This window comes from Cynocephalus volans, chromosome 10 (assembly GCF_027409185.1).
Source record: "Cynocephalus volans isolate mCynVol1 chromosome 10, mCynVol1.pri, whole genome shotgun sequence".
NCBI lineage: Eukaryota > Metazoa > Chordata > Mammalia > Dermoptera > Cynocephalidae > Cynocephalus > Cynocephalus volans.
The window spans coordinates 28,590,866-28,617,686 of record NC_084469.1 but is presented as its reverse complement, the minus strand read 5'-3'; the positions used below and the strand labels follow the sequence as shown (position 1 = coordinate 28,617,686).

The 26,821-nt window shown below is 36.3% G+C and overlaps 1 protein-coding gene across 2 annotated transcripts in view; it reads left to right on the top strand.

Annotated features, from left to right (window-relative positions):
- The window catches only part of YWHAE (tyrosine 3-monooxygenase/tryptophan 5-monooxygenase activation protein epsilon), a 42,595-nt gene extending 17,474 nt beyond the window's left edge, over positions 1-25,121 (top strand). The window contains exons 2-7 of one of the 2 annotated variants that reach the window (XM_063110216.1): positions 10,027-10,226; positions 14,178-14,284; positions 15,011-15,217; positions 18,579-18,715; positions 22,455-22,501; positions 24,091-25,121. In XM_063110216.1, coding sequence (XP_062966286.1) covers positions 10,027-10,226; positions 14,178-14,284; positions 15,011-15,217; positions 18,579-18,715; positions 22,455-22,462 — 659 coding nt within the window. In that variant the 3' untranslated portion in view covers positions 22,463-22,501; positions 24,091-25,121. The remainder of the gene's footprint in view (positions 1-10,026; positions 10,227-14,177; positions 14,285-15,010; positions 15,218-18,578; positions 18,716-22,454; positions 22,502-24,090) is intronic. The other variant, XM_063110215.1, reaches the window with a different exon arrangement.
- The last annotated feature ends 1,700 nt before the right edge of the window (positions 25,122-26,821 follow it).

The window sequence follows — 26,821 nt, the reverse complement described above, 5'->3', positions numbered from 1 at the left end:
TTTGCCTAGTTGATAATTTCATTCATTCCTTGGAGGTTGTCTAAACTGCATCAGATTATTTGAAAGCAACATAACACCTTGACAGTCACAACATGTCAACTTTCTGCAGAAATGCCCTCACTGATTTCATGAGATCAGAAGTATCTGTTCAAAGACGGCTTCTCTTGTGTAAATCTAGTCAAACATTTTCTGTGACTATTTCTTTGTAAGTAAAGGTCCACATGGTAAATTCCTTAGAGTTTAGTATAGGTTGAGTATTTCTTATCCGAGACACTTAGGACCAGATCTGTTTCCTATGTTTTTCAGATTTTGAAATACTTGCATTATACTTACCAGTTGAGCGTCTCTCATCTGAAAATCTGAAATCCGAAATGCTCCAATGAGCATTTCTGTTGAGCATCATGTCAGCACTCAAAAAATTTCAGATATTGGAGCATTTCAGATTTCAGATTTCTGGGTTAGGGATGCTCAGCCTGTACCTTGGAAATTTTTCCCCCAACAAACTTGCATACTCTATTTTTCCAGATACGGTAAAGTTTAACTTGGGACATTTTAAGTTGTTGCTTTTATTAACATGAGCCATAGACAGAATTTGTAGTTTGCATTAATTACTTGCTCATAATTTATATCTGTATCTCTGTCTTCTAAATGATGTCTGATTTGACAGCCCTTTTTTCCCCCACCACTATACTAATGAGGATGACAGCCGTTTTCAGTGTGGTTTAATTGGCTTTGCATATTGAGGTGTTAATAGTGTCCCCCCACCTCCTCCTGTATTTAGGCGTCAGAGTCATGCGAGCTGTTTTGGCCAGTAAAATGTGGGCAGAAATTGTTGGTGTGACTGTGTAGGAGCTGTCAGAAGCCCTTTCTTGAGTCTTCTGTCTCTTCCTCTTGCTTCTTTGAACAGGGAATCCTCAGGTACCAGATGATGCAGCTACAATGTGTTGGACCCTCACTTTAACATGTGAGCAAGAAATAAACCATTATGTTTCAAGCTACTGAGATTTTGGAAGTAATTTGATTCCCAAAACACCTATCCTATCTTTTGGGAATACAGAATTGTCATTTGCAATTCAGGACTATCGATTCCTTATAAAGTTTTAAAACATGTTAACTGTCTCTTTCGTGCTTTGGATTTTGAGATGCTAAGTAGAATACGTCCAGGCTTCTTTCTCATCGGTAATCTTAGTGGAGGCAGAGCTGTTCCAAAATTATGCGCCTGTTTCTTTAAAGATGAATAAAATCATCTTTTGGCACATTAATATTCGCGTGCCATATGAAGGACATTTGATTTCATGGCATGCCTCAGAATGTGAATAAATCATAAAAGGGCATAATGCTATTCCCCTCCTTGCTGCGTTAAGCTATTCCCCTGGCATTAAGTTCCTTTGTTTTGTCCCATAGTTTCTAAATCACATCTCTTCAGAACTAAGGATTGAGATTTAAGGGAGACGTTGATGATGCTGAGTTCTCTGACCATCCTGAGCTCTTCTGTTGCTTTTCTTTTCTTTTCTTTTTTTTTTTTTTGGCTGCTGGCCAGTGTGGGGATCTGAACCCTTGACCTTGGGGTTATAATATCACGCTCTAACCAACCGAGCTAACTGGCCAGCCTGAACTCATCTTTTATTTTAGGTGCTTTAGTACTACCGTTAGTCCTCAATCTAGCTATTCTCCCAGTACTGTTTTGGGCTCTGATCTGGTTTTGTTTACTATTCATTTGGGAAACACCCCGGCTCCCCCATCCCCAAAAGAAAATCAGACATCAGGTTTTCCTTGGGTGCTGTGTTTCTTATTCTCCATTATATCCCAGAAACATATTTTTTCTACATAGAGTGTAAGAGTCATTCCTCTGCATCCAGAGATCCCAGCTCTCAGTATTAACAGGGTTTCCCTGATAATCACAGTATGGAAACATTCCTAAAATTCAGACTACCCACCCACACACCCAGTACACCTTTCTTTACCATCCAAGAATAAAATCCCTTTTTTCTCTAGTTATATAGCAACTGAGGAAATGCTATATGCTGCAAGGTATTTGTTCTCTTCTCCTTGCTGTTCTCTTCTAGTGCAGAATAGTTTTATGTGATGGTGATTTTTTTCTTTTTTGTATTTATCCACATTTTTAGGCTTTTAGTTTTTTGTAAAGCATTTATAAGTAATAATCATGAGATAAAGGAAAAAGTACAATGGAAGGATGGTGGCATTTTATTGAGAACTGCAGGTCTTTAACTGCTACTTCTAATTCAACAGTTGATCAGATCATTTCCTTTTTGGAAGAAGAGCTCTCATTTAATAGAATTGTTATTATTTTATTAGTTTGTCTGAGGGGAATAAAGACACCTCCATTATGTCAGTCCAGTTGTTTTATATGCATATAAAATATATCCTGAGAGATTCCAAAGGAACAATTTCAAACAGCTGTGCATGATAACTAGTAGTGATTCAGGAAGATTTTTATTGAGGTGGATCTTATAATTACAAAGAGATGAATTTGTATTACAGAGGTTTACAATTTACGGAGATACTCTGCCTTTTTCCCCTGATTTTTCCATAATAGTTCTAAGTAACCCCTGAGCTCTTTTCATTTACAGTCTTTTTTTTTTTTTTTTTTTTTTTAAAGATGACTGGTGAGGGGATCTTAACCCTTGACTTGGTGTTGTCAGCACCATGCTCTCCCAAGTGGGTCACGGCCGGCCCTGTCATTTTTTTTTTAACCTGACTCAAATGAGCTGTATTTGGAGTGAAGTTTGCATTGATAACATTCACTTTAATTGCAAAGAGTGTATGTTCCTTTTTACTCAATTGTTATACTTGGAAAGAGAAGGGGAAAAATCACACCTCTTATTTCTTCCAGACTGTCAATCTTGAATAAAGTCTGTGCACTTATAAGGTATAGATCTTTGGTTGGCCAGCTGTCGTTTGCATTTGGATAGTTGGGGAATGACTCCCTGGGTTCTATCAACCATAGTCTTTATGGACTCTGAGCTCCTTGATGTAAGAAATCGTATGTCCTTATCTTTGTATCATTATTACCTTCTTTTGTACCATACATTTCTATTCAGTAGGTTTATGCATCTGCACGTAGGCAAAAGACTGAAAACCCCCAAAGGACACAGTTCTGAAGGCTGGGAATTCTAAGATCAAGGCGCTGGTAGATTCAGTGTCTTGGTGAGAGCTCACTTCCTTGTAAATGGAACCTTCTTTTTGTGTTCTCACATGGTGGAAGCTGATACAGTGATTTAGGAAGCTTGCTTTCCTGCAACCCAGAAATAAATTTCTCTTAGATGTCTTCTCGTGCTGTATCCTTGTAGGAGATTGTTTCCCTCCCCAATCAACTGAAGAGTCCACTATCATCATCATGTCTGTCATCTGGATTACTTTTTATTGAGAAGAAGACTACAGAGTTTGGGTCATAGCTACTTGGATCATCCTTGTGTTTTAAATAGATAAAGGAGCTAAGTTTTTTCTTAATTGTCTAGCTCTAAATGAGCCCTAGAGGCTTTAGATTATTTATTTTATGAAGTGGCATTTTTCTTTTAGATTGTCTGATGGGTTTATTTCTCACCTCCCTCTCTCCCTTTTACACCAACCAGTCACTTTTCCATATAAAGACAAGTTATAATCCTACACAGCCTGCCTTTTTTGATAATCTATAGCAGACAAATCAGTAAAGCTTGTTTCTAAATACCAAGTTCTCAGAATATCTCCAAATGACTTGATTGTTGTTTGGGGAAATATTATTGGTTTTCCTTTAGTCATTTTATGTATAGGATTCAAGATCATATGATACAATATTAGATATTTCATATAGTAAGTTCCTGTAGATACTGTAATCTTGTTAATTGGAGATATCTGACTGGATAGGCACCTTTCCTAAACTGGTAACATACTGTATTTCCCTTGAAATCACCCGGAAAAGATTACAGAATCTCTGTCTCTATCTAAAGGGGTTCTTAAAACAGGTTTCATTTACCTATTCAGTCAAGCACAATAAAATATATTTGTCAATCTCTCTTAAACTGTTAGCCTCTTGATTCTTTCATCAACTATTACTGTGCCTTTTGTGACATTAAGTTTATGTACTCTTGTGGGAATATAAAAAGGGTCTTCAAAAAATTCATGGACATATTCATATTCTCTTTCAATTCTATTTTCCACGAACTTTTTAGAGTATCCTCATAGAGATGATGGTACAGTTCCTGCCCTTTCAGGAAGGTAATATTTGATGGGAAGATGAATGCTGATCCTCAGTACAGAGAAATGTGAACATGGGTGGTGGAACATAGGAAGGCTTCACATAATAAGAGATTTGAATTTGACCCAGAGAGGTGAATGTTGCGTAGGCAAAGGGGAAAGAAAGGTCATAGGTCATTTGATATCAACCCTTATGTAAAGTGAACCCAAGACCTCTCCAGGACCTTGAGTGACAGAATCTTTTTGAGGCAGTGTCTGACGCTCTGCTTTTTTCTTCCCTTGGTCCAATTACCTTCAGTGTTCTTGAGCTGAAGAATTTCTTGTTTTTATGAGCATTCTACTTGGAAAGTCAGTTGTGTTGTGGTTAATAGCTCTAGGTTTTTGAGTTAGGTCGTCTGAGTTTGATTTCTGGTTTTACTATAGTCAGACGTTAGGCAAATTACTCTTAGCTTCAGTTTTCTGTCTTTAAAAATCAGGATACGTTTTGTAAAAGCTGTCAAACATTTTTTTTCCACGCTGGGAGAAGTTAGGGTAATGACCCTGTATGCTTCGGTATGAGGAACTGTCAACCAGTCCAGAGCCTGCTTATGGGTCTGAGGGTAAGCTTTTTGGAGATGATGATGGGGGCGGGGGGTTAACCTCTAGGTGGAAAAAAGTGTGTTTTAAGTAGGAATAAGACACATTTTAATACATTAAGCCTGTGTGTCTGATAGGGTGATTGAAACCAGTTTTTAAAATCTGTTCTTACAGAAGCAAATAAAGGATCCCCATACAGATTAATTCAAATAAAAATTCAAATTTGAGGCATTGTGATTAAATTAAAGCAGAACTCTGGAGTCAGATTGCCTGGGTTGTAAACTGTTGACTTTGTGATCTTGAGCAAGTTTAACCTCCACATTTTTTAGTTTTCTTGTATAAAATGAGCATAATACGTGGTATGTACTTCAAAGGACTATTGAGAAGATTAAATGCATTAGTCCATGGCGAAGCATTTGGAACAGTGTCTAGTTTGGAGTGTTTTGTGAATGAGTTTTTTGAATGAATGTGTGAATACTTCAAAGAGCAAAACCAAGAACCAAAGCTTAATTAAAATCAAGGTGAAATGGGGGGAGGGGGGAGGGAGAAGGGAGGGAGGTTTTGGTGATGGGGAGCAATAATCAGCTACAATGTATATCGACAAAATAAAAATTAAAATAAATAAATAAATAAATAAATAATACAGAGATGAAAAAAAAAAAAATCAAGGTGAAAAACACTTGATTCTCCTAGCAGTAACAAATAGAGGTGTTTGAGATGCAAGCTGGCTCCGTGTAATGGATGTCCAGCTAGGTTGTTACCGCACAATGAAGGGAAAATGACCTGGAACCAAACAGGCTTAACAGTGTGTTTGATCAATATGTCCTTTGACTTGTGGGGATTATGTTTCAAAGTTTATACAACAGAGGTGATTTTTAAGCAGCCACTCATTGTTGTCAAACTAACAAAAGTCTCAGAAGTCATATTTCATTACCCAAACTTCATGTACCAAACTGCCCGTGCATCTGCAAGTAGTGATTTGATCATGAGTCACAATTTTCAGGTTCATAAGTTACGATCGTATCTGCTGCAAACACATATGACAGCCTTCCCCTACCCCAGAAATGCTGAGATCACAATGATAAAATATTTGCTGCAAAGATGATTTTAGGAAATGCTAGTTGAGGAATTCTTACGTGAATATAATGGTCGGTGTTAATTTTCTGCTGATGGAGGTTTTAAGGGTATAGTTAGAGTTCTAGACAAATCAGATTTCTCATATAGTTTTGGGGTATATTACAGGTAGGGTTATGTTGGTGTTACAGGAGTAAGGATGACACCAAGATTATGAGAGTGCTTTTTTTATAGTCATTATTTATACAAATTAGTACAAAGCACTGGTTGTAGAACATTTAGGGGAATTAAGATGCTATCTGTTCATGCTACTGATATCCCTTAATCTGCTACTACCTTACTACTGCATGGAGAAATTCTTGAAGATGAGGGGCTGAGAGGAGTCTGTTGATTTTAAAAATGAATAACTCTTACATCTCGGCAATAAAAAGACAACTAAAGTAATTGGCAAAGTATCTGAATACTCCAGAGAACATAAAGATGCGCAACACCATTAGCTGTCATGGAAATGCAAATCCAAATCAAAACGACAATGAGATACAATTTCACACCCACTAGGCTGACTGGGTTTTTAAACATTTTTTATAGCTAGAAACAACTTTTATTGCGTGACTAATCATTGAAATTCTTTTCTTTCTTTCTTTTTTTAAAAAAAAGACGACCGATAAGGGGATCTTAACCCTTGACTTGGTGTTGTGAGCACCACGCTCTCCCAAGTGAGCCACCATGGGCCGGCCCTAATCATTGAAATTCTTAAGATGAACTGCATGCTGCAACAGCTGCTCTCTTTTAGGATTTAGGTGTTATTCCTTTATGGAATCCATACACTTACTTTTGCACTTCTCAGGGTAGCCACATTTGCCACACGTCAACTCTTGAAGGTGGTAGTCCTTAGAGCCACAGTGGTGATACAATGTGTGTGTCTTATTGCCATGCTTTCCAAATGATGTTCCCTTCGTCATCTTGAGTCTGCAGGCAGGTGGCCTGTATAGGGATCCGAACCCTTGACTTTGGTAGTTTTTAAAAAATTTATTTAAAAAAAAAAAAAAAGTAACAAGTGATAAGGATGTGGAGAGGTTAGAGTTCTCCTACATTTCTGGTAGGAATGTAAAAACGGTGCAGCCCCTGTAGAAAACAGTTTGACATGTCCCTTCTCAAAAAGTTAGATTTACCATGGAGTTAGATATGACTCTGGAGTTCCCCTCTTAGTTACATACTCAAAAGAACTGAAAGCATATGTCCACACAAAAGCTTTTACATTAATGTTCATAGCATTGTTCATAATAGCCAAAAAGTGGAAATAACCTAAATGTCTGTTAATTGATAAGTAAAATGAGTTATTGTCCATACACTGACTGCTATACTTGTGGATGAACCTTGCTAAGTGAAAGAAGGCAGTCACAAGTGGCCACATATTGTATGGTTCCGTTGATATGAAATGTCCAGAATAGGCAAATCTGTAGAAATGGGAAGTAGATTGGTGGTGGACTAGGACTGGGGTTGGATTTGGGGCTTTTCTTTCTTTTTTCTTTTTTGGTGACTGGCCCCACTGGGGACCCGAACCTTTGACTTTGATGTTAGAACATTGTGCTCTAACCACCTGAGCTAAGAGGCCTGCCCTGTTTTCGTGTATGTCTAAATGAAGGCAGGTATACTAAGTTGAAGCTGGAACAGTAGACTGCAACTGAGCGGTTTAAATGTTTCCCCCTCACATTATAAAAATATTAAATGTTCGTTGTTGAAAATTTTTAATGAATAGAAAAGTGAAGAAAATCTAAATAATTTGGAACAGTACCCAGAGATATATCACAGTTAAGTTTTATAGTATTAGATAGTTGTTGTGTTTAGTTTTTTCATATAAATTGTTTCAGAGCCCAACAATTGAAAGAATTAATGGTGCTGTTTTTGGTGTAGCTGGGTTATTTTATGAGTTGCTTTGCTGGGACCAATTTAGAAAATTGTATTACTGCTTCACTCTGAATATGTGTTTGTTGGTCTTTGAGAATAAACTAGTATGGAAATGGGTTTACTTTACTGACTCTAAATTTAGTCTTTGAACGATGATCATGATTTTAAAAACAAAATTGGGCATGGTTGTTTCAAATGAATGGTTTCAGACTCCAACAAATGAATTAATGAATGATTTTATTACCATACCCTAATAACTTTTTTTTTAATGCTTCAGAATTGCATTTTAAAAATCACTTCTGTTGAGGTATAATTTAAACATACAATAAAATGTATCACTTTTACATGTACAATTCAGTGAGTTTTGAATAATGTATACAGCTTGTGTAGCCACCACAGTAAAACAATTTGTATTACCTCTTAATTTTCTTTCTTTTTTTTTTTTTTTTTAAAAAAAGATGACCGGTAAGGGGATCTTAACCCTTGACTTGGTGTTGCCAGCACCACGCTAACCCAGTGAGCCATCCCTACATAGGGATCTGAATCTGTGGCCTTGTTGCCATCAGCACCACACTCTCCCGAGTGAGCCACGGGCTGACCCATTACCTCTTAATTTTCCATTTTGTTCCTTTGCATATCCTCACTTCACCCCACACCTTGGCTAACCACTTACTTGCTTTGTCTTTTTAGCTTTGCATTTTCTATAATTCGATGTAAATGGAATCACACAGTCTTTTTATTTTTACTCTGACATTTTTCACTTAGCATGATGTTTTGAGATTCATCCATGTTGTTTGTATCAGTTAAATTCCTTTTTATGGGCCGAGCCCGTGGCGCACTCGGTAGAGTGCTGCGCTGGGAGCGCGGTGATGGTCCCGCCGCGGGTTCGGATCCTATATAGGAATGACCGGTGCACTCACTGGCTGAGTGCCAGTCACGAAAAAACGACAAAAAAAAAAAAAAAAAAAATTCCTTTTTATTTTTGAGTAGTATTCCACCGTATATATGTGTACCACAATTCATTTATTTCCCCTCTTGATGGACATTTTGGGTTGTTTCCACTTTTTGACTGTTATGAAATTGCTATGAGTATTTGTGTAAAAAGTCTTGTGAAGATATTTTCATTACTCATGGGTGATAAGTAGAACAGGGATTGTTGAGGTATATGTGGTAAGTGTTTAATTGTTAACTATAAAGAAAACTGCCAAACTGTTTTCCAGAGAGACTTTACATCTTAATATTTCTGTTAATTTGGTATTCCTGTAAGGATGATTTAAAAAACTTATTTTCCTGGGATTACACATTAGGAAGACTTTTCTTAATTTAGCATACCATTAAGCAGTGTTTCATAAAGTCACCATTTGCATCATACCTATTTATTATAGTATGCTTATGCTTAGGATGTTAATATATGCTAAGGGTGCTTGTTAGAATGCAGATTCTTGGGTCTCATCACCAAAAAATTCTGAATCAGTAAAATTCTGAATCAGTAAAATGGGAGAGCCACAGGGTATTATGGCACACATCCTTTTCTAAAGGTGCTTTTCATTAATATGTTTATTCAGTTACTATTTATTTGAGCTGTTTTTGGTTCATCTTTGCATTGACGTGCTGTTGTATTATTTATTTTTTCCTGTATTTGGGATATCCCAAGGTTTATCTGGGCTGCTTTCTTTGCTCGCCATCTAGTGGTAATGAAGAACCATGAAAAAGTTTTTCAATGAATGAATTCATAGGAAGTGGACAGAGCCCTTCTAAAACAGGAAGGATAGAAAATCCAGAATTTGTACTTGTGACAAACCATGTGCTCAGTTATATTTCTGCTGTATGAATGAATTCCCCTTCTTCACATGACTTCGGTTTTTGGAAAATACAACTTATTTGTAAGGTAATACATTTTAGAGCCTGTAAGTTTTTAATCTTTGTCTTTAAACTGCTAGCTCAATTATTTTTTACTGGAAAATGGGTCAGTATCCATTTCTAGTTCCCTTATTTAACAGGACAGAGATGTCTCCAAAGCACACTAAATTATGCTTGGTTTTGTATGAAGTCTTCCTGATTCCATATAACTTATATTCTAGATTCTCTTGCTGTTGGATCTTAGTTTAGTTTCTTTTACATGTTTTTGGGTTTTTTACTCATTACTTTTGGTGATTATGGAGTTATCTTTCTTAAAATTCTTGGCTTTTGTTTTCCATTAGCGTGGCAGGAAAAAAACCTATGTGTTAACAAAACTTTAAGTTTGGAAGGTCTGATTTTGCTTTTCCCTTATAGAAATGGTGGAATCAATGAAGAAAGTAGCAGGTATGGATGTGGAGCTGACAGTTGAAGAAAGAAACCTCCTATCTGTTGCATATAAAAATGTGATTGGAGCTAGAAGAGCCTCCTGGAGAATAATCAGCAGCATTGAACAGAAAGAAGAAAACAAGGGAGGAGAAGACAAACTAAAAATGATTCGGGAATATCGGCAAATGGTGAGGTTGTTGTATTTTTAAAGAAAGATGATTAGTATTTCTTAAATGTAGGTATTGTGAGGTGAATTTGTAGAGTTTGTTTTGGTGCTATTCTTATTTCCATTGAAAGATACCATTTTTATATCCAGTGTTCTAATTTTTAGTGTATGGATTTTATGCAACAGAAAGAAGTGATTCCCCTTCCCCCCCCAGGGCCGGGGGAGGAGTTGTTACCTGAATATGCCCTAATTTTTGGCTTTATTTTTATATTTAAAAATAATTCTCCAAGGGAAAGGAGAATTGTTTCTTTTCTGTGTCTGGCTTAAGTCTCAGGCCTATAGCTTTCAGTAATTCGGCCATAGGCATTGCATACAACCCGGCACACACATGTGATATGAGTGGTCTTCAAAAAGTTTGTGGAAAAATAAACTGAAAGATAATCCAAATCTTTCCATGAATTTTTTAAAGACCCCTCATATGTATGTAATACATATATCTTATAGTTTAATGGAATTTTGTATTTTACTCACCTGGATTAGAAATTACAGGCTACTGGGCCAGCCCTTGGCTCACTTGGGAGAGCGTGGTGCTGATAACACCAAGCATGGGTTCAGATCCCTGTAAAGGGATGGCCAGTTAGCTCACTTGGGAGAGTGTGGTGCTGACACCACCAAGTCAAGGGTTAAGATCCCCTTACCTATCGTCTTTTTTTTAAAAAAAAAAAAGAAGAAGAAATTACAGGATACTGTCTTTTCAGGACAGAGGCAAAGAACTTTTTCCCCCGGAAGCTGCAGCTGGTGGTGTTCAATTTTGAGCACTGCACAATTAGAGAACAAATTTAAATTTTGTTTTTATTGTAGTAACTGTAAAACACTTCACTGTGTTAAAGGACAGAATTACAACAAGTTTAATTAACAAGATTCAATTGGTTTTATTGCAATTCTAGAATTGGGCAACACATTGTTCCATAAAATAGAATAAGAATTCCAGTGAGCTGAGCAAAAGAAGTTGATTTTTATAGACAGAAGGAGGCTGAAGAAAGCAGAAACAAAGAACAAAAAAACGGGATTGGTCATTTCAAAGTTACTTTCCTTGTAAGGTAGGAACATGAAGGCAGAACAGTAGAAAAATAACTGACTAGTTAACATCAGGTTACTTCAAGCTATCTCTTGTGTAAGGATTAAAGCTAGAGGGAACTTCATTATCATATCTATTAAAGAATTAAACTGGCCTTTGGGAGAAATCGGCTGTTACCTCCTTCTCCTTATTTCTTGGAAGGTCAGACCAGAACTTAAGTGAAGAGCAGTTTAGCAGGGGTGACTCCATTTTGAATTTTAGTCTGGTGTTTTGGGGCCTAGTGCAGGAACTTAGTCCAAAGCAGTAGCCTCCTGTAAGTTTCATTTAACAACTGGTTACTTGAAATGAACATTCAGGGCAGTTTAACAAATTTTTGTGTATCTCTTGTGTGCTACCAAATTTGCTAGGTATGAGTGCAAATATGAAACATATAGTTACTATCCTTATGGAGGCTCAGTCTAGTCATGTTTTTTAAACAGAATAGAAAATAGGGCATTGGACACTAAGGGTAAGAATTATGAATCATAAAGTTACTTCAAATATTATTTAATACAAGGATACTTCAAAAAGTTTGTGAGAAAAATAGAATTAAAAATAGTACAAATCTTTTCATGAACTTTTGAAGTACTCTCATACATATATAAAATGTCTTCTTTACTGTTCAAGTCTTGTTCAACAAAGGTTTTTTAGGTTTTTTGGGGTTTTTTTGGCGGCTGGTCATTACAGGAATTGAACCCTGGACCTTGGTGTTATCAGCGTCTCTCTCTGACCAATTGAGCTAACTTGTCTGCCCCCTCAAAAGTTTGATAGCCATTAATTAAGTGCAGTGGTTCTCAACCAGAGGTGATTTTGTTCCTCACAGGACATTTTTGATTGTTATATATTGGAGGGTGCTGTTGGCATCTAGTGGGTAGAGACACGGACACTGCTAAATATCCTACTTGCACGCACAGGACAGTTCCCACAACAAAGAATTATCCTGCCCAAAATGTCATTAGTGCTGCTATTGAGAAACTGATCCTAGTAGAAGACACAGGCATGTCAACAGTGAAGGGAATTGCAAAGCAGGCACAAAGTAGCATGGGGGGAGTGAGCTTGGTTGGAAGAGGGAAGGGGCGGGGAACCAAAGTTAGTGACTTACCAACTGTATGGGACACTGTTGAGGGTGGGGAAATATTTTTGTAAGGTATTTTATTTACTTAATCTTTAAAATGACCCTGGAAGGGTAGGTATTAGCTTTATTTATAGATGAGGTTCTAAGTGGTTAAATAACATACTTGAGGTTACATAGAACGTGGTGAGCTGGGACTGATTACCCATCAATATGTTGGAACAAAGAATATGGATTGTCAGTAGACAAATTTAGTGTCCTAGAGGGATGAGGAAATTAGAAAGTTGAAAGTGCTGAACAAAGAAGTGTGAGCTAGGTTGTAGGATTTCGGCTAAGTAGAAATGGGAAACAAGAAGCAAAGAGAGTGACTGATAAATGGGGAGAATATGAAATGTTCAAAATTCAAGAGGTCTTGAGTCCCTCGGTAGGAATAGCAAGAGTAAAGGAACTAAAAAGGAAGTTAAAGGCCGAGAGTGGAGTATTAGAATTTAAGATTTCTGGGCCGAGCCCGTGGCGCACTCGGGAGAGTGCGGCGCTGGGAGCGTGTCGACGCTCCCACCGCGGGTTCGGATCCTATATAGGAATGGCCGGTGTACTCACTGGCTGAGTTCCAGTCACGAAAAAGACAACAACAACAAAAAAAAGAATTTAAGATTTCTAGGATAGAATAACACAGTTAGGGATACTGACAGGTGAACGTCATGGTGTAGAAATCAAAGAGCTGTGAAAGGAACATAGATGAAAATACCTTGATGTGATATCAGGTATTGGAGAGGTAGGTTGTAGATAAACAGTGAACGTAGGGAAAGGGCCTTAAGATCTATTGATGATTGAAATTGAGAAATAGAATGTAGGATATAAGCCTCTGAGGAGGAAGGGTTATAGGAGAGCAGTCATATTGAGTATGTAAGGAGCTGGGAGAACTTAGAAATCTTCTCCTAGAGCAATCTCTACTTGAGAAAGTGGGAGACTTTTTTACAGTGGAAAGGAATTTCCACAGGTGAACCTGGAAAGGTTCACCAGTGTCCGAATTAATGGAAAACAGAGCAAGAGGGTTTTGGGTACTTCAAAAAGATCATGGAAAAATGGAATTAAAAGATAATGGCTCTTTTCATGAGCTTTTTGAAAACGCCGTCTATGTTTAGAGATGGTGTGCGTTTTCAGCATTATAAACTGATAGAGATGAGTGGAAGCGTTTACTTAGGTATACAGATTTTTGGTCCCATAACTGGTTATGGCTGTCAACCACTAAAGTGATTGGTGGTTGGGCATAGTTAAGAAAGTTAGGAATGTGAGTACTGGAGGCAAACTGCCTGGGTTTGAATTTTGACTCTGTCCCTTGCAGCCTTCCTGTGTTCAAATCTTAGCTACAGTTTTTAAAAGTTCTTTGGGCAGTATCTTAACCTCTGTCTCTCCATGTAAATAGAGATAATAGTTGCTACCTCATTAAAGAAGTTAATTCATGTAAATGCTGAGCACTTAGTACGAAGCAATCTGTATTCAGTGTTACTCATTAGTAATTCTATTACTGAATTGTGAGGTTGTATGTGGGGTGTGCATGTGTGTTTTTAAGCATTTAACCAATAGGATGCAGAAAGAAAAAGGTATTTGCCATAACCTAGAGGTAGCTTTTCTCAGCTTTTGTGTCGAGGGGGAAGAGAATTTGGAGAGGGATGTGTGTTCTATTTAATATTAGGTTTTCTTTCTCAGAACCAGAGGTAATAGTTTATAGAATTTCCAGACTTAATTTGTGTGATTTTTAAATTTTTCTTTTATCTTTTCAGGTTGAGACTGAGCTAAAGTTAATCTGTTGTGACATTCTGGATGTACTGGACAAACACCTCATTCCAGCAGCTAACACTGGCGAGTCCAAGGTTTTCTATTATAAAATGTAGGTTCTATACTAGAAGGGAAAATGTAAGATTAAAAGTTGGCCTTGTTAGAATCATGACTTTTTCTATGTAGGTTTTTTAACTTATTTTTAAAATAAGTTAAAAACAACTTATTTTTAAAATAAGTTAAAAACAACTTATTTTTTAAAAATAGTTGTTTAATGTTGAAAGGATAGTTACATGGGAGGAGTGATTCTTAAAACTTAAAAAAAAACAATATTCATTTCCAAATTCACAGCTAATAAAGAATTAATATTGTTGCATTTAAAATGGCCAGACTATTATAAAAACGTACTAGCTTTTGCTTTACTCGTTTACATTATTTTGCTTTTGTGAGTTCCCTCCACTAGCTACAGGTATACGTTTCACAGTGCAGTCTTAACATTTTATATAGAAAATTAATTTTATGATTAATAAACTGTTGTGCCATTCTTTGGAACCACTTTCTGGTTTTTAATTCTGGTATCAAGTGATAACTTTGATTTTTGAGGCCTCTCATTAAATTTCTTCAGGATTTTTCCTATATTCAGTAATATGTAATCTCTAAGGAAAAAAATTAAATAGATAAATTTGCCATTCCTGAGTTTTTAAATATCGAAGTACCTCTATTGTTAAATATATTTTGTCACATTTCCTATCATATGGAAAAAATTTTAAGTTTATCTTTCTTTTAAAAGCATTGTTTCTAATTCTGGGGTTTTGTTTTGGTTTTTGTTTTGTTTTAGGAAAGGGGATTACCACAGGTATCTGGCTGAATTTGCGACAGGAAATGACAGGAAGGAGGCTGCTGAGAACAGTCTAGTGGCTTATAAAGCTGCTAGTGATATTGCAATGACAGAACTTCCACCAACGCATCCCATTCGCTTAGGTCTTGCTCTCAATTTTTCCGTATTCTACTATGAAATTCTTAATTCCCCTGACCGTGCCTGCAGGTAAGTCATGGAGGAGGACAAAAGCTCTCATATGAAAGTGAAAAAGGTTACAAAGGATAGCTAATGTTTTTTCTGTTTTGTCAAGAAGGATGACCTTTGGAGGCTTGGCCACATAATAATCCTCTGTGCTCTTACTAAAACTGTTTTTGAATAGTATAAATTCAGACCTATCTCAACCCGCTAGCGTGACAGTTAGGATAATTATGTTGTTGGGGAAATTTTTGTGGTTTGTAGATTGAAAAGAATAATAGGCTATTTATAATGAGTTGGGCAAGGGAATGAGAGGAACTATCTTAATTTTTATGTATTTGCTTTCTATCTTTATGGGAATGTTTTTAATAATAGTTATGCTCCTGGTGAACATATCATTTGTATTTTCTGCTTCAATATATTGTAAACAATTTTCAGTCTCATTGATGTATATTAAACTATTCCATGTATACTTCAGCTTGTTCCAGTTTTTGATGTTATACATATAAATTAAAGGAATATCTTTATGGACTTAACTTTTTACTTTGTTAAAATTATGGTAAAATATACCTAAAGTGAAATTCATCATTGCGTAACCATTTTTAAGTATATGATTCAGTGGTGTTAAGTACATTCACAGTGTTGTATTACCATCACCATTATTTATTTCATCACTCCACCCAAAACGAAATATAACCACTAAGCAATAATTCCATATTCTGCCCCCAGCCCCTGGTAAACCTCTTTCACTTTCTGTCTCTCTGAATTTACCTATTGTAGTTATCTCATATAAGTAAGACCATATAATATTTGTCTTTTTTGTGTTTGCTTTATTTCACTTAGCATAATGTTTTCAAGGTTCATCTAGGGTGTAGTATGTATCAGAACCTCAGTCTTTTTTATGGCAGAATAATCATTTTATACCACATTTTATTCATTCATCCTTTGGACATTTAGGTTTGTTTTTGCCTATTGTGACTAATGCTTCAATGAGCATTGGCGCACCAAGTATCCGAGTCTCTGTTTTCGACTCCACCTATTAGTAGAATTGCTGGAATATGGTAGTGCTGTGTTTAGCTTTTTGAGGAGATAGCCAAACTGTTTTCTACAGAGGCTGCACCATTTCACATTTCTACCAGCAGTTCATGAGCGTTCCGTTTTCTTTACATCCCCATCAACACCTGTTATTTTTCTTTTATTCATTCTTTATTTTATAGTAGTCAGTCTAATGGGTGTGAGGTAGCATCTCATTGTGGTTTTGATAGGCATTTCTCTAAGGACTAACAATGTTGCACGTGTTTTCATTTGCCTGTTGGCCAATTGTATATCTTCTTGGAGAAGTGTCTATTCAAGTCTTTCCTGCATTTTTGAATTGGGTTGTTTGTTGAGTTTTAGGAGTTCTTTATATATTCTTGATATTCATCTTTTATCAGGTAAATGGTTTGCAGATATTTTTTCCTGTTCAGTGGGTTGTCATTTTGCTTTCTTGATATAATCTTTTGCTGTACAAAATGTTTTTAATTCTGATGTCCAGTTTATCTGTTTTTGTTTCCTATGCTTTGGGTCATATCATTGCCAAATCCAGTGTCATGAAGTTTTTCTCGTATGTTTTTTTCTAAGCATTTTATAGTTTTCAGGTCTTTGATCCATTTTGTTAATTTTTGTATGTGATGTGTGTTAAGAGTCTACTATCATTCTTTTTTAATGTGGATATCCAGTTTTCCCAACAACATTTGTTGAAGATTGTCCTTTTTTCATTGAACAGTTTTGGCACCCTTTTAGAAAATCAACTGACCATATATGTGAGGGTTTATTTCTGGACTCTCTGTTCTGTTCCCTTGGTCAAAGCTTATTTTGTTGAATTATGTTCTTTGCATTCATTTCAGGAATAAGTTTGTTACATTTCTAATTGTTAGGTTCTTTTTATTGCATATTGGAAGAAATTTTATTTTTCTATTTTAGTTTTACAGTAAATATCATAGTAGCGAAAATGGTTTTTTATTTATTTATTTATTTATTTTAAAGATGACTGGTGAGGGGATCTTAACCCTTGGCTTGGTGTTGTCAGCACCATGCTCAACCATTGAGCTAACTGGCTATCCCTATATTAAGGATCTGAACCTGTGGCCTTGGTGTTATTAGCACCATACTCTCCCGAGTGAGCCATGGGCTGTCCTCGAAAATGGTTTTTTAAAGATGGGGAAAGAGAGATTACTAATAAAATGGAATGCCAGTATTCTTAATATTTCATGAAAGGAGAGATTTTCCTGCTGTAAGGTGGATTCATTTGAATACAAACCAATATTAATCTAAAAACATTCTAAAATACTAGTTGATTTTGTCCAGATACAGTTATTAACTGAAGAAGCTATAGCTATTTAGGTAATAGTATTGGTTGAATCTTTCATTGCAGGGTTGGGTGGCCGGCCAGTATGGGGAACCAAACCCTTGACCTTGGTGTTACAAGGTTGCACTTTAACCGGCCAGACCCTTACTGCCGTTTTCTAGTCTAGCTGTCCCACACATAGCTCCAATTTAAACTCCATGCCCTTCATGCTCTTTCCCTATCCATTAGTTCAAATTTGACTTCTCCATTAATTGTTCTTCCTCTTGGGTACCTGCAGTACTTTCTCTGGAAGAGCAGTTCAGTTTCTTTTTTTATAATAGTTACATATGTGTCAATCCTTCATCCCTAGGTGTTGAAGTTAATTGTGGGCTGAGATTATGTCTTTCTTTTTTTGTTTCCCTACCAGTGTCCAATATTATTTGGTATATATAGTACACAGTACTTAATAAATGTGGATTTTGTTTCTGTAGATGGCTTATATGATCCCATTTCTATGGGTTCTGTATTGCCTTTTTAAAGTTTTTTTTTTTTTTACTTCCTTTCCATTAACATTAAATTCTGTTGAGTTAAACACTGAAATATTTTCCAAGATTTTCTTTTTGCATTAAAAGTTTATTAAATAAGTAAACTGTTGACTAAAACTTGGAAATACCTTTATTATGCACTTGAGGGTACTTCAGAAAGTGTATGGACAGATTCGTATTGTCTTATAATTCTATTTTTCCATGAAGTTTTGAATTACCCGTGTGTATTTTGGTGGTGGTTTAGGATGGAATTTGGTCTATATATGTGTCTGATAGCCTGTATATTCTATGTATTCTAGCCTATAAGTAATTGATTTACAGAAAGCATAGTAAGAAGTAATGTTCCAGTCATTTTTACTTCAAATTTTCGACAGTTGTATCTGCTTTTACTTTATATCATTGTCACTATTATACACTGTGGAATAACTGAAGAAATGATTAGTATCTAACTTAGTCATTTCTAATTGTTTTTGGACTTGCTTAGTTAATTTTTGTAATTCATTTATTTAAATACTTTCAGGTTGGCAAAAGCAGCTTTTGATGATGCAATTGCAGAACTGGATACGCTGAGTGAAGAAAGCTATAAAGACTCTACACTTATCATGCAGTTGTTACGTGATAATCTGACACTATGGACTTCAGACATGCAGGGTGATGGTAAGCAGACTCTGAAGTTAAATGTGTCTCTTTCAGTTGTTGGATATTTTTCCTCTTTTTAGAAATTCCTTGGTGTTTCTTTACATCAAGCTACAATCTGGATTCATAGCCTGTTCTCTATCAAATTTTAATTTCTGCCTTTACAGGAGATGCTACCAAAGTATAGTATTCCATTTTGGGCTATAAGATGGTAAAGTAGAAAACAGCTATTTGGAAAAGAGGATCTTATGTTAATATTTAAAGGTTTAAAATTCTGCCTTTAATTAATAAAGTTTTGTTAACTTAGTTTTTACCTCTTCCTTCACATTGTGTTGGTTGTGGACAAGAAAGATGGAGAGCAAGCAGTTCATTTTATCTTTCCAAGATTCAGTGTTAGAGGGTGAGGTTCATTGTATTTAAAACTAGATGCTATCAGTAGGTATTTATGAAGCATCTTGTTTGTGTGGAAATCTTTTATCTAAAAAGGAGCTAGTTTGCCTTTTGGATTCTTTAGAGACGTGGAATGTACTTGCCCCAAGGTCCTTATTTAAGAGGTCTGGTGTAGCCTCTGTTTTTATTTTTTGATAGGTTTTCAGTTTCATATAGTTACTAGAGTATTTTGTAAAATGGAATCAATTGTGATTGGGGTGGGGAGGGTTTGTATTAATATTTCATTTAAATGTAGAAGCCCAGATTTGTCACATTTGTTGATTTTAAAGGAGATTTTATTCTGATGGTCTCCAAAGAATCATTTTTCAGGGTAGATGGTCAAAGAGGTCTACCCCATTCCTCCCCCCAATAACCAAAATTTAAAGATGTTCAAGTCCTTTTTGAGAAGACAGACTACTATGAATGTGACCATTATGAAATGTAGTTTTACAGTTGGTGGTGGTGGTAGGGACTTGGAAACAAAAAGTTTGTTGTCAGTTTTAGCTGCAGTTCCTTTAAAAATGTTACCCAATGGGCCGGGCTCGTGGCGCACTCGGTAGAGTGCTGCGCTGGGAGCGCGGCGACGCTCCCGCCGCGGGTTCGGATCCTATATAGGAATGACCGGCGCACTCACTGGCTGAGTGCCGGTCACGAAAAGACGACCAAAAAAAAAAAAAATGTTACCCAAAGTGAAGCATATGTTTCATTGCTTGAGGCCACCTGTCATCTTTGTTTGGAATTTTTTTTTTTTAATTGAATCATAATTGAATACACAGATTTTGGGGGTTCAATGTTGACATATGTTAATCAAATCAATATTACTAGCATATATATTGTTACGAGTCGTATTTATTCTTTATGCCCCTTGTCCAATCTCTCCCTATCCCCCTTCTGTCCCCCCTCCCACCTCTGATAACCCTAGATTTCTTCTTTCTGTTGATTTGTTGCCTAGATGTTCCATTGGTACTTTTTAAAGGTGCCTCCGAAAGTGGGTATCATGGCATGTATGTTGTCAGTTTCTTTCCTCTGGAAGGATCAAGCGAGATTTCTGACTTTATTGGGTTATGGTACTAAAGTGACTCAGCTTCTGAAGCTCACTAGCTCTATGAAGTATTTAGGTATTTGACTAGATTAGGATTGGCATGGACATATGTTAACCCACTTGCACATTTTCCCAACAAAGCCAGATGCAGCCAAAGAATACTTTTCAACACAGCACTTTAGGCAACCACTGTCAGCCCTTGGGACTCAAAACTAATTTATTATCTCTGAACTAAATAATGTAAGATTCCTTCTAGCTTTAAAATTCTATTGTAGGGGGCTGGCCAGTTAGCTCGATTGGTTACAGCACAGGTTTTGCAACACCAAGGTCAAGGGTTCAGATCCCTGTACTGGCCAGTCACCAGTTCTACTGTATTTTAGCAATAACTGTCAAGAAGAATGGCCAAACAACTGTGGACTCTTCACAGTCACCCTCAGCTCAGAGAAAACTGTTTGAGGGGATTAAAGGAAAGCATGTGGAGAGTTTGGTGATGAGCAGTATTTACCTAAGTAAGCTATACTCCTCTAACCTTTGGGGATTTTTTTTTTTTTTTTTTTTTTTTAAGGGTGAAAGTAACAAGGCAACCTGGGTTTGAAATGCCATATGTTTTTTAAATGCCATCTTTTATAATGACTAAGTTGCTATGGTTACAGCATGGTGCTTAACACCAAGGGTTTTTGATTCCTGTACTGGCAAGCTGCCAGAAAACCAAGTTACTAAATTACAATATTAAATAAAGTTAATACTTCCTAGTGATGCTGTAGCTCATTCTCTCACTGATGACCGAGAGTTGATTAATCAAGGTAGACTATTTGTCACTCCATTTTTATGCAGAACTAAAGATATAGTTGTTTTTCAGTATCCTCAGGGGATTGGTTCCAGGGCAAAAATCAACCTCCCTCCTACCCCCACCCCAGTACTAAAATTTAAAGGTGTTCAAGTCCTTTATAGTCAGCCCTCTGTATCTGTGGGTTTCCACATCTGAGAATATGGAGGGCCACTGTACTCATTCTTCATTATTGAGTATAGTTTTATGAAACTAATCATCTTACAATATCTTCCTTAAGCTACTTTTATGGTATCATAATTGGGAAGAGTCTTTGTACCCAAATGTTTTGTTAATTTTAGCATGGGTTTCTCTTTAATCCAGGAACAGATTGGCAATTAGGAAACATGATTAACAGTGAAAAATTTAGGTAGTCTGTTGACATTTAGAAAAATTAGCAGAAACTTATCTTTCCAAATCGTTAAGGGTACAAAATTCACCAGTTTTGCTAGTAGGTTATGTTTTCTTTTGGGGGGCGGGGGGCGCTGGCTGGTACGGGGATCCAAACCCAATTACATGTTTTATTAAATCAATTTTGTGACTTAGATTCAATGCTGAATATAGGAGAATTGCTTTCATGGAATTAGCAGTTTTCTAGGATGTTACTTGCATTTATTTTATTTATTTATTTATTCATTTATTCACTCATTTATTTATTTATTTATTATTTTAAAGATTATTTATTATTTTATTTTATTTATTTATTTTTTTTAAAGATGACCGGTAAGGGGATCTTAACCCTTGACTTGGTGTTGTCAGCACCACTCTCAGCCAGTGAGAAAACCGGCCATCCCTATATGGGATCTGAACCCGTGGACTTGGTGTTATCAGTACCGCACTCTCCCAAGTGAGCCACAGACCGGCCCCCGTTACTTACATTTCATTTAAGGATTATTTGGTGTTTTTCTCCTTTTTAAACTTTGACTAGCTATGAAAAATAGTGTCATAGGACATTTGAACTGAGGATTTTTAAAGGAAGAAATGTATGTGGTTCACAAGCTTTTACTTACAGTCTTTTATGTCTTTTAACTACATGATATGTTAATGTCTGTCCCAGCATGTTGGAACATAATTCTTTAAAGGGGTAAAAGCCTTTTTTCATCAAGTGATTTCAGTCCTTTTCTCTAACCTGTGATAACAGGAGTGTTCCATACATAAGTTCGTGGAGAGAAAATGTGTGTTCTACCTGTCTCTTCACCCTCCCCAAAATCTAGAAACAATAGGCAAACACATATTTAAGGAAACCTTTTTTTTTTTTTTTCCCTTCAGTATGATATTACATCGTCTTAAGAGTAAAAGAAAAGTTCAGGTAGATTATTTCTTAGAGTGAAGTTTATGCAAAGTAAAAAGACCAAAATCTGACTGTCCTATCATTAATGTTTTCCTTTGTCCTGCTCTCTTGGTTTTTCTTGTAATGTTGCTTTCATATGATTGTTCTCCCTCCCTTTCTCCTTGCAATATAGATTCCTAAAGGAAAATCCAACTCTTCCTTTCTTAAAAACTCTACTTTGTAAGTCATTATCATGGCACAGTGAATTCTGCTTTTAGTTTGGTTCTTCACTAATCATGCCTGCATATTATCATCCTGTCGCTCACAGGACTGCCTGTTCTACATTCCAGGATGCTAAACCTTCTGTGGCCTGCTACCCTTTCCTCCCTCTGATTTGGGTGTGACTTACATGACAGTATTTTATGCCAAAGTTACTTGGAACTTTTGGCAAATCTAATGGTCGCGCTTATGAGTTGATGAGAGTGTATTTTAGTATTGAATGTTAACTGTATTTTGCTGTTAAATATAAGCGTGAATGTTTCTATTACGTTTCCTACATTCGAACACATTATTGTTCTTTGGGAAGTGGTTGGGTGTCCATTAGTTTTTTCCCTCAGTAAATGGTTATTTTTGTCTTTGCATGTCTTTTTTAATGAGTCAAAAATCTTTAGGTGCCTTACGTAATTTTTTAGAGTTACATATCAATGTCAAACATTTTTATCATTAAAGATTTTAAAGTGACTAAAACTATCTTCACTACAGCATTTATGGTTTATCATATCAAGGTCTTTAGGACTCTTAAAAGCTGTCTTCAGTGTAAATTCTTCGTGTTTGTAGGTAGCCAGTCTTAGTGTTATTTACCCATCCTAATTTAATAATTTAACAAGAATTATGAATGGACAGTCATCTGAACTGTTATGACTTTTGGGTTAATTGATTTTTCAAGAGGTTTGTGTAAAGTAGAAAAGAATGTAACTTCTTACCTGCTTTATCATTTTTTAGAAAAAGCTTGCATGCTTCTTTATTATGGCTGACTTGTTTAATGCTTATTAATAGATAGACAGTCCTCCAGTGAATAGGCTGGCTTTCTGTTGCATGTCGTAGTGCAGTTGAATCTCCTCAGGCTTATCATCTATCATCATATTCAAAGGGAAAAGAAAATAGCATGAGAAAACTGGTACAAATGCCCTTCTTTAATAACCTCGGTGGTCTGGTTTAGTTTGAGCATGCTGTTTCACGCTAAAGTGAGAAATCTTGTTACAGTTTGGTGTATCTGGCCAAGATACAAAATGTAAAATGTTCATTTACAACAGCAGAACCCCCCCCAAACACTGTAGAACTCCTTTAGAGCATTTTACTGCTCCGTTCACTTTATTGAAGCATTTCTGATATTGAGCTTGTGAGTAAATTATATTTTGCAAAAAACTGCAAAATACTCTTGATTCTTGAAGAGGTGAGGTTATTGAGGAAGAGTGTTTTGACCCAAGATATACATGAAAGCTTGAAAATCATTTTAATAATACAGTTACCTTGGCTGTCTACTTTAAGAGCTTATTTAGCATAAAAACATTGACTTTTTTTCCCCCTTAACTGTGCATCAGTTTTTTTTCGTTCTGACCACTCATACTTTCCAGACCGTGATCCAGCAACCCTTCTTGGCTTAGGCATCTCGGGTGTCAAGGATGGTCAAAGCCGCCCTCTGCCTGTCTGTTTAATACCAATTGTAGCAAATATGAGGAGACTTTATGCTTGGAATGATACCTTTGTTTGTGACTACTATAGCTTAATGTAATTAGCATGAAATAATTAACTGTCATTCTTCTTTACAGGTGAAGAGCAGAATAAAGAAGCGCTGCAGGATGTGGAAGATGAAAATCAGTGAGACATAAAAGCCAACAAGAGAAACCATCTCTGACCACCCTACTCCTCCCATCCCATCCCTTGGAAATTCCCCATTGTCACTGAGAACCACCAAATCTGACTTTTACATTTGGTCTCAGAATTTAGGTTCCTGCCCTGTTGGTTTTTTTTTTTTTTTTTTTTTTTTTTAAAAAAGAAAAAACAGTTTCCAAAAGTTCTTAAAGGCAAGAGTGAATTTCTGTGGATTTTACTGGTCCCAGCTTTTAAGTTCTTTAAGACACTAACAGGACTGCATAGAGGCTTTTTCAGCATTACTGTATTGTCTCCATGGCAGATGTGGCAGGATCACCATCGGAAATGGAAATTACATTTGAAAGCCATTAGACTTCCAGGTGATGCAAGCATCTAAGAGAGAGGTTAATCACACTGTAGAGGCATATGTGTGTGGTATTATTTTTCCTTTTTCTCATTGTTTAAATCGAATTTTATACCAATGTTTAAAATTAATTGGGTGTTAGCTCGAGGTGGTTAAAGTTGTTTGGGGAGTTTGTTGTAATGGTTTTGCTGTAAGAAGTGTTTCAAACTCTGCTGATGTGTTGCTGAAAAGCGTGGTGCTGGTAACAGTTCAACAATCCGTGGCTGCTCATTCTTGCCTACTTTTACTCTCCCTCTGAAGCAGGTTAGCATTGAAGGTGGTATGGAAAAGCCTGCATGCGTGTTCAATTCTTTGTTTCTTCTTCTTCCCTCTCCCCCTGGTCCCCCCACCCTGCCCTCCCCTCCTTCGCTCGCTCAACCTCTTTTGTTCAGTATGTGTAACTTGAAGCTAATTTGTACTACTGGATATCTGACTGGAGCCACAGATACAGAATCTGTATTGTTCTTACTGAAACACAGCATGGAATTAACATTAAACTTAAATAAAACAAACCTAAATTAAAAAATGCCAAATATTATTGCGCCTCCATCCTTTATACTTCTAAAATAAAATCTCTAATCCAAACATGTTGACAGTATTATGTTTGCCTGAATGTGAAAAGATCACCCCCTTTTTCTGTGGAAATAATGTTTCCCAAAGATGATGTATATGGGGGAGGTGAGGGTGGAATGCCTGTAATCTTGTTGTGAAGAACACTAAGTTAATTGATTATCTGTCCTGTCTTCCAAACCAGGTAGCAACACGGTATTTATTTTAATCATTAAAGTACAATATGCATATTTAATACAAGGCGTAATTATGGATCATTTTCTAGCATGAAATTTTGGGTTGTGCAACCAAATAAGGCTGAATGTGTCAGTAATCCTTCTTAGGCTGAGGTTAAACTTCATATTCCCTCCCCCCAAAGGCCAGTGGCAGGAGCAGAGAATGATTAAATCCATTGTCAGTAATACTTGCACACACAGTAAAACAGTAGTATAGCAGTCCCCGTTACCAGAAACAATGCTCACATAGTTTCTTCTAGAGATAGTTTATACATCAGTGTGTATAGATATTTAGTTAATATCTTACAGATCACTATGTTGGACATTTAGATCGATCATTTTGACTGCCTAACATTGATGTAAACCTCATTTTTCTTTTCTTTTCTTTTTTAAAGACCAGTAAGGGGATCTTAACCCTTGACTCGGTGTTATCAGCACCACACTCCCAAGTGAGCCATGGGCCGGCCCAGTAAACCTGATTTTTAAAAAAAAACCAATTTACTACTTTTGGACAAGTTTCCAGCCTTCTGATTGTAAAAGGTGCTGCAGTAAATACCTTTGCAATGGATTCTGCTTAAATAAAAGGGTACTTCAAAATGTTTATGGAAAAATAGAATTAAAAGATAATAGAATTAATAGAAATGTCCATGAATTTTTTGAAGACCCTGCATATTTACATGTGTATCTGTAAGATACATTTCTGTATTTCCTGTTTCAGAAGACATACATTTACAATTGGTAAGTGTTGCTTCACCACACCTCATTCTTTTTAAAATGAGATGTTGACAAAAGTATACCCTTGATTAAGATTTTAGAAGCATACTTAGTAATTAAGCAAATTAGTGGTATCTAGTAGTTTCTATCTTAAGTGCATGCTGGCAATTAGAATAAACAATTATGTTTTGTGAATTGCTTTTTCATAAGATAGTTGGAGATTGTTGTACATTTGGAGCAACCTTCAAATTTTTTTTGTTGATTTGTACGTTTTCGAGTTGATTTGTATGTTTCCAGCAATGGATGGCCGGATACCTGCTGCATCTAAGCCAAAATTGAAGGAAATTATAAAATCCTATTGCAGATTTTTTGACCATTCATGGGAGTCAGGGTTTTGCAGGGTGCTACCACACTGAACACTAATGTATGAATCCATAGACTTAAGTACAAATATACAGGCAATGATGTTTTTACAAAATAATCTGGTTTATGGAGGTGATTCTTTTTTTCGTGTGTGAAGCAGTACCAAACAAGTTTTGTCAAGTTGGCTTGTCACTTGAGTTTGCTTTGTGAAAGGGTTCCTTAGTGTAGTTAGCTACCTGTGTAGACTTCATTTTATGTAGTCAGCAAACCTAAGATCCCACAAGCATTTTCGAGAGGTGGCAGTTTGGATAAGGAGAAAACCTGTCACCCAAAGAAGCTAATGAAGGTAATTATGAAGGGGAGAGATGATTGGTACTGGTTTTTAGAAAAATTCATATCAGTAAGATTTGAAGGTAGCCAATC